The sequence below is a fragment of the Nuphar pumila genome, chromosome 2 (genome assembly GCF_984573655.1).
Source record: "Nuphar pumila chromosome 2, dmNupPumi1.hap1.1, whole genome shotgun sequence".
In the NCBI taxonomy this organism is placed as follows: Eukaryota; Viridiplantae; Streptophyta; class Magnoliopsida; order Nymphaeales; family Nymphaeaceae; genus Nuphar; species Nuphar pumila.
The window spans coordinates 23,625,950-23,634,639 of record NC_143250.1 but is presented as its reverse complement, the minus strand read 5'-3'; the positions used below and the strand labels follow the sequence as shown (position 1 = coordinate 23,634,639).

Sequence of the window (8,690 nt, the reverse complement as noted above, 5' to 3'; positions counted from 1 at the left end):
ACCACTATGAAAACTAACTATACACAATAACCCCCTAACCCCTATATTCAATGCTTGTGCACAGGAAACACTAGCCCCCATTACACCAACATAAAAATACCAAATATTAACTGAAAGACGAACAAACAAACACAAATAAGCTACGCCACAAACAAATATATATATATATATATATATATATATATATATATATATATATATATATAATGAAAAAAACCCTAAATAGTAAATCTAATGATAAATATTAAATAAAATATAGGAAAACATACAAAAAACATCCACAACAACAACCAAACACAAATACGAATGGGGTTATTAAATGCTCATATCTACAAACAAAATAAAAGTTTGTAATGAAATAAAACAAATATGCAAAGACCTGTGAAAGTCACCTTTCGACTTAACTTGGAAAGTTAATACGAAGGATACCACAACCTCATCAGAATGTAGCAAAAAAAATTATGAAAATTGTCACAAGGGGAGAGAAAAAATGTTGAGAGTTATAGAGGAAAAAGGGTTAGGGTTCTTTTAAAAAACAAACAAAAAAATAAAATAAAATGAAATGAATAAAAATGACTGTATATGATTCAACAAACATGAGAATGCATGCCAAAAATTTGTATTGATTGCCCCTTATTTGTAAATCACCTTAAAGTTGAGTTACTTAAATGAGAGCTACAAGGTTATATGCAAACTTCGTATTATATATGCGAAGATAGTAAAATATTTACAAAGTTAAGCATGTTTCAGTTAAAGAAAGTTTGTATATTTGAAAATGTGAACTTCGTATTATATATGCGAATTTAGTGAAATATTTGTAAAGTTTATGCAAGTTTCAGTTACAAAAAGTTTACATATATGGGTATGCAAACTTTGTATTATATATGCAAATTTAGTAAAATATTTGTGAAGTTTCTATAGGCTTCAATTATGTGAAGTTCACATATATGATGAACTTCGTACTATATATGAAAATTTAATAGAATATTTGAGAAGTGTCTAAATTTCAATTACAAGTTCACATATACAGTTATGCGAACTTCTTAAGGTTTACAAAAAAATAAGTATGAATTTACATTTTAGTAAGAATCTACAGTAGATCTTACTCAGTTTTTTTACCCAACCTAGCAGCTTTAAATAATTTATACCCGAACCAGGCATATACCAAAATTGTCATATTTGACCTATTTTTATACCTGGCACAAATGGTTCTATACAATATGTACTGAACTGACCTGAACCTAATCCTGTATAGGACCTGACACCCAACCAGATCTTAACTCGAATATAATGTATACAGATTATGAAAATTTTAAATATAATAATTATTAATTAAAATATAATCATAATCCAATAGGTTTCCTTTACCATAACAATTTGTCTAGCTCTAAAAAGTTAAAAATCATAATAGAAAACTCACCCATTTATGCTCGACCTAAGGCATACCTAAATCGATGAACCATACAGGTCTGCAGACTTAGTAATATATAGGCCTATCCCGAACATGAATCAAATTAAGACACAATCCATTTGGAACGAACCCCATTAACCCATATGGGTCAACAATTCTGTCATACCTGAACCTAAACCAAAGTGGGCTGGGTTTGGGTCTATTTGTTAAGCCCGATTAAGTAACAAGACAAATTAAAAGCCGTTTGAACCCTAACCAATTTGCACCCAAGCATTAACCCGTATGGGTCTTCAATTTTTGTCATACCCAAACCCGAATCAAATTGAGCCGCTAATTTTTAGACCCGACCTAGTTACACCCTTAATGTTTATGACTATTATAAATCAAAAGCTTTTTTGCACTAACCTACCACTGCGTCAACCTTAATATGGTCAATTTATTCTTCTCTTGAGCCCTGATTGGGACGCTGGCATTGGGAAGGAATATTTACATGTGTTGCCAATGTATGGTTTTTCAGACTAGACAGAAACGTGCTCTTATGAATTGTGTTGGAATCCGGTGTATGGACCACCAATACCATTCCAAATGCAGTGTTTTGGCAACACCCCTGCTCCCAAACAGCAGAGAGAGCACTGGGGGTACCATAACACAGCTCCGAGCTCCCTAACAGAGCCTTAATCCAAAATTGAACGATAATGTCTCTTACCGTGAAGGACATGATACCTTTGGGTTATCGCCCAAATTAAACAACTGCAACCTACAAACTCAATACAAAGCCACGAAACAGCTGTGGTTAAACTGCAGTTAATAGATAATCGCTCTTGCAAAACCCCAAGATTTTAGTTCAAATGCTCAGAGATCCGTCGTCCTGAGCAGTCCAGGAAAGTTCACTAGAACTGGAATGTGTTGATCCTCATTCAGTCACAATTCCGACTCAATATGAGTTGTAAATAGGGACAGGTTGACCTCTCAAACGAAAGCAAAATGGAAAAAAATCTACCACCAACAAAACCTGAAAGGAGAGAGGGGGGCAGCCTGAACATAGCAGCCATCATTTTTTACTTTTAAAAGCTCTATTGCAACATCATTGATAGATTGCATGATCTATTGTGTGTGTGTGTGTGTGTGTGTGTGTGAGAGAGAGAGAGAGAGAGAGAGAGAGAGGGAGAATCTTTAACGAACACAAAATGGGGGAGTAAGAACTATACACTGCTCGGAGTGCTTTTATCAACATTAACAAAGGTCATGGCAATTTCACAGGATGCATTTGTTTTCTCGGGGAGACTTCATAACCTAAACCTTAATTCTTAACACAACAAAGGATGTTCCCTGTCACACTTCACATTAATCACCTTCCACGATGTAACAATCAAATTCTATTTCACAATCTGGTAATCAAATCCATATTATAACTGCTTACGAAAAGAACTCTGACAAGAATAGGTGATACAGGGTGCTGGTCTCCCATCCCAGAAGCTTCACATTGGTATTGAACTCCAACGACTCGGTTATGGTACGGAACCACTGTTTTAAGAAATTCTGCATAATGCTACGGTACTGCCAAGCATATGGTATGGATGACCATGCACATGACGCTTACTCTTTCCCCCAACCTAAGAGTTATCTGAATTGGATGCACTAATAGGTTGAGATGCGCCCCCCCCAGATGCTTCAATTTGATTTGATTCGGCCTTTGAATTAAGAAATCGACCTCCACATCCCCTAGCCCTTTTCAGAGCATGCAAGTGTCTTGACTCATGGAGATAAGGCTACAATTGAGAAGTTCAAAAAAAAAATTTAACAGGAAAGAACTGAAAAGAAAAATTATGCCTCTAATTTTCAACTGTAATGCTAACAAAATTTGGATAGGGATCACTGCTAACAGAGTAAGAAGTGCAACCCCTTTCACAGGCAACTGCATGAGAAACATTTGTTTCACATATCATGATTGAAAGTGCACTTTATCATTTGAATATACTAATACGTAACCAGAAAATAAAACTGGTGCAACTAAGATACAAAGGAAGAGGCAGAACCAATGTGTTTGAACGTTAATTGGCGCACAGGATTCATATTAATAGAGAATTCCATTTAAGATGGTTTGGACGTGTCCAAACCTCTCACAGCACCTATAAAAAAAGGTAGATAAAATGCAAATAGAATAAAATAGAAAAAAAAAATACCATTAAAAAGTTTATAGGGAGGCAGTGAGGTGTTACGAAAAACTACAAGGTGACTGAGGTTTTAGCTCTAGATAAGAAGGAATTGAAAAAAAAGATCGTAAAGCCGGCCCCATGTAATTGGGATAAAAGATTGATGATAATGATGATGCTTCGTATTCTATCCATTTGCAAGTTTCACTAGTACATGCTTGTGTGCATTCATTTGTAAGTTTGACATATGTGTATCACCACAATGAACCAAAATGTCATGATAAAAAAGGGGGGCTTTATATTGGCTCAATCCAAGGCATGTTTTCCAGATAAACGATCCATGTTGGATGCATCTGTGGATTAGACTAAGCAAACAGATCTTGCACCTATGTTATCTAGACAATTATACAATTGTCAAGTGCTGGAGCTGGGTACAAAGTGTCAAGACATGTCAAACTTTGAAAACTATATATATGTTAATACTTGGTCAGACTGCCATGATGTCTACAACAACAACAACAACAACTACGCCTTCATCCTAAAACAATTGGGGTCGGCGATATGAACCAAAAAAGAAAATCATTCGGGGTCTTCCACATGAATCCTTCTCCTCCAATCATTTCTATCCAATGCCATGTCCTCGGTGAGGTTCAAAGCATTCATATCCTTTCCTATCATCTCCATCCATGTCTTCCTAGGCCTACCCCGACCTCTTTTAACTAATATACTTTCCCATTTCTCCATCCTTCTAACTGGAGCATCATTAGGCCTTCGCCGAATATGTTCAAACCACCGTAAACGATTCTCTCTCATCTTATTTTCAATGGGTGCAATGCCTACCTTCTTACATATCTTCTCGTTCTGAATCTTATCTTTTATTGTATTTCCACACATCTATCTAAGCATATGCATCTCAGCTACACTCATTTTTTGAATATAATGTCTCTTGACAGCCAAACATTCCGTACCATATAGTAAAGCGGGCCTAATAGTCATCCTATAAAACTTTCCCTTCAACCGCAATGGCATTCTACGATCGCACAACACTCTAGTTGCACTTTTTCATTTCATCCACCCAACCTTTATCATATGATTTACATCTCCATCAATTTCTCCATACTTTTGAATGATAGATCCCAAATATTTGAAACAATCATTCACCGGTATTTTTTGCTCACCAAGCTTCACTACACTCCCATCACTACTTCGTTGCTTACTAAACCGACATTCCATATATTTTGTCTTACTCTTACTCAACTTAAAACCTCTTGCTTCCAATGTCTGTCTTCATAATTCTAACTTAGCATTAACCCCAGCTCTAGACTCATCAATCAAAACAATATCATCAGCAAACAACATACACCACGGCACATTTTCTTGAATTGATCTCGTAAGCTCATCCATCACTATAGCAAATAGGAAAGGGCTTAAAGCAGATCCTTGATGTAACTCAACCGTTATAGGAAAATTGGTTGTCACCCCTCCACAAGTGCGGACATTGGTTACTACTCCTTCATACATATCTTTAATTATACTAATGTACTTTAGAGAAACCCCTTTCTTCATCATTGTCCACTAGAGAACGTCCCTAGGTACTCTATCGTATGCCTTCTCCAAATCAATAAAAACCATATGCAAATCTTTGTTCCTCTCTCTATTTCTCTCAATAAGTTGTCTAAGAAGATATATAGCTTTCATAGTTGATCTTCCAAGCATAAAACCAAATTGATTCTCCGATATCATGACAACCTTCCTCAACCTAGACTCAATCACCCTCTCCCAAAGTTTCATAGTACGACTCATGAGTTTTATACCATGATAGTTTGTGCAATCTTGTATATCACCCTTATTCTTATATAGAGGCGCCCTTATTCTTATAGTTTGTGTTCATGATGTCTGAATGGGATTATTTTTTTCTTTTTTTTTTTGTTTTCAATGAAACTAACTTTATAGATGTGTTCTACATGGTTTGCTTAGTGGGAATTGGCTGTTGAGTAGGCAGGATTTTATAAGGCTTCAAAAATCAACAGCCCATAATATCATGTCTTTTCATAGAAAAAAACACTATCGAAGAGCCAAGCTATAGCATTTGGGCCACATTAAATACATCTATGAGGTCTGATTGGGTGAAAACAACCAGCATCTATGATTTCTAGCTCAATCGGATGGTCAGGTTGCCATGACCGAATATTTCCCCTATATATACATATATATAAGAAAAATATTATAAATCCTTTTTTAATAGTCAAAAGGAGAGAAAAGGAAGAGAAACCAAATGTAGAGAGAGAGGGAGAAGGTATGCTAAAACCCAAAAAAGAGTTACAGCAAATGCTAGTATCAGGAGTAGCCATTGGTGAAAATGAAGTTGGTTTTCATATGACTTGCAGTGAACAAGCCCCTGTAGTTTATCATGCTTACCTTCCGGGATTTGATCAGTTTATTTTCTGATTCAGCTTTTGCACGTGATTGACGTCGCCTCAAGATCTGATGATACTGCTTTGCATTGACATAAACAGGTTCTTCAACAGCATCGATTGGTAAAGGCAATCCTGCTTGATGAATTCCCATCATGTGTGGATGGACCTGAGCACAACCAGAAGTATCAAAATATGTACGGTCTAATATAACATTTAGACAGTCAATTTCTAGATAAACCATACGCCAACACAAATATGAAATGGAAAGCCTGCAAGAAGAGCCATATACCATAACTTGAGCACCATAAGTTGCAACATAACTCCCATAGTATGGATCTGGATATGGATATACAGCTTGACCCTGCCCCACATTTTTAGTTTGAAATTTTGTTAGGATAAATAAATTTACTGAATGTTTCAAACAATCTAAAACCAGATTACATTTACCAAAAACTTGGAATGTCCACGTTACACACTAAGCAAAAGAAAGACCTTTTTGTAATGCACAAATGAATGTACAACAGGTTATTACAACAAAAAGAGAAAGGATGTATATAGTACAAACAACATAGAGACAATAGATTGTTACAACAAAAAGGGAAAGGATGTATATAGTATAAATGCCGTAGAGTGAATCCAGAGAACAGTTCCCCATCAACAACACAGCAGAGTCCTTGCGTCCTCCTCACTCCTCAGTCAGAAAGAAATGTAACTTACAAGGACCGAATTCATTTACTTAGTCCAGGATACACAATTCAGAATGATATAACCAATATGCATCTAATCCCATTCCACAGGGTCAACTATACCAAGTTGGACATGCAAATGAATGTATCATTTAGGCCATTTAGGTTGACTATAAGAAGTTCGCAAACCAAATATGTTCTGACTCCAACCCTCCATCATAAGTAAACTAGCACCTGAAGATTGCCAAAGTATGTTGGAAATCATGCAAGTGGAAATATGAATTTAAGGGAAATATCTTAAGAATGAGCCTAAGAAGCTAGTATAATAAATAGACTTCTTGGGCATTGTATATCAAGTTTACATTTAACAGCATGCACCAAGCAGAAAAACAACAAAACAAAAAATCAACAGAACAGTTACAAAATTAATTTTACAAAGGCCATTTTCATGTCAACTACCTCATACATAATTTTTAAACCAAAGTTATTGAATGCATGGCTAAAGAACATTTTCCAAATGTTTGGCAATCACGTTTACTATAAGGAGTTAACTAGGATCCAGCATTTGAATAATAGATCTTTTCTCAGCCATGAGACAATGTCTCATGCCTGAGAAGCTAGTATACAGCCAAAAGCCATGAGGCTCATTCTTGAGATATTTCTGTTAAATTCATATTTCCACTTGCATGATTTCCAACATACTTTAGAAATCTTCAGGGGACCCTCATGGATTTTGGCTGTATACTAGCTTCTTAGGCTCATTCTTGAGATATTTCTGTTAAACTCATATTTCCATTGCATGATTTCCAACATACTTTCACAAGGAAAAACTTTGGAATTTTGCATTCTAACTTGATAGGGAAAAAAATCAATTTTTTATCTTTATTTTTCTGAGATTAAACTTGAGCCATTAACTTTTCTTTTTCTTTCTCGATAAACTGTAATTCAGGAATCCCCTCTTCATATCTTCAAAATTTTAAAACCACAGCTCCAACCAGCTAATCTCCATATCACAACACGGCACTGTTGAATATTCACAATTTGTCCACTGTGAGCAAGGTGCTTCTATCATCTAGTCATTCTCTCCTCTTGATAAAGAGTCTTTTATATACTATAGTTCCACTCAACATGAAATACCATCAATAACCCTCCCAACTTCTATAGCTTTTTCAGAACTGTTAACTTCACATGATACCATCTGCAGTTATCATCTTTGTCATGTGTCAATTACTTTCCAAATGGTGTGTCAAGATCTTTGAAATCTTCTTCATCAAAATATAGGAGCATCATCATTATTGACCTGTGCAGCTCTGGCTTCCATTTGAACTCCTAGATCATCTCCAACTGGTATACCTATTGCTTGTTCCTACCTACCATCCAGACATCCGCCATGCTCAGTTACCCAGGTTCACGCATGGTTGTTGTAGAACGCTAAAACAGCTTTTCCTTCCAGCCTTAGAGTATAGAGAATATTTGGGATCTAAAGGATCCTCAGTGACCACAATGATGCTGTCAGATTCAACATGGAACTAAGTATGGTTGCTCGAACTAAGTACAAACAGGTACGGCTGATCTGATAGTTTCTCCCAAAAAAAAGGTGCAGAGGCTGTGTATGTGCACGTCTGACAAATTGAGAACTTCATTAAAACGTAATGAAAGATTTAGAAAAAACATCCATAAAACAATATAATATACCTTGCATAGTATATAATATGACTGGGTATGGCAGCACCCATAAAACCAGCATTATGCTGGCATCTTGAATCCACCATGTTAGACAGATTTTGCTACGTTGGCTTTTAGGTGGATTGTGCCCTTTTGCAGCTTCCTCCCCATACATATCAACCATAACTTGGATTAGTAAACTACCTGTCTCACCAATCCCTCAAAATCTTATCCCATTATACTAGCATCTATGTCACATGGGTGTGGGTGTGGGTGTGGGTGTGGGTGCGGGGGTGCGACACTTTCAAAAAACCCGGGTGAGGGGGTGCTGCAAAAATATAAAAAATTATATATATAT

At 36.1% G+C, this 8,690-nt stretch overlaps 1 protein-coding gene across 2 annotated transcripts in view; it reads right to left on the bottom strand.

Annotated features, from left to right (window-relative positions):
* Positions 1-2,599: 2,599 nt before the first annotated feature.
* Positions 2,600-8,690, bottom strand: part of LOC149845042 (nuclear transcription factor Y subunit A-7-like) — a 51,698-nt gene continuing 45,607 nt past the window's right edge. For both annotated transcript variants that reach the window (XM_089995464.1, XM_089995463.1), the window contains 3 exons: positions 6,271-6,342; positions 5,983-6,147; positions 2,600-3,180 (listed from right to left, as the gene is read on the bottom strand). In XM_089995464.1, the coding sequence (XP_089851590.1) occupies positions 3,025-3,180; positions 5,983-6,147; positions 6,271-6,342 (393 nt within the window). In that variant the 3' untranslated portion in view covers positions 2,600-3,024. The remainder of the gene's footprint in view (positions 3,181-5,982; positions 6,148-6,270; positions 6,343-8,690) is intronic.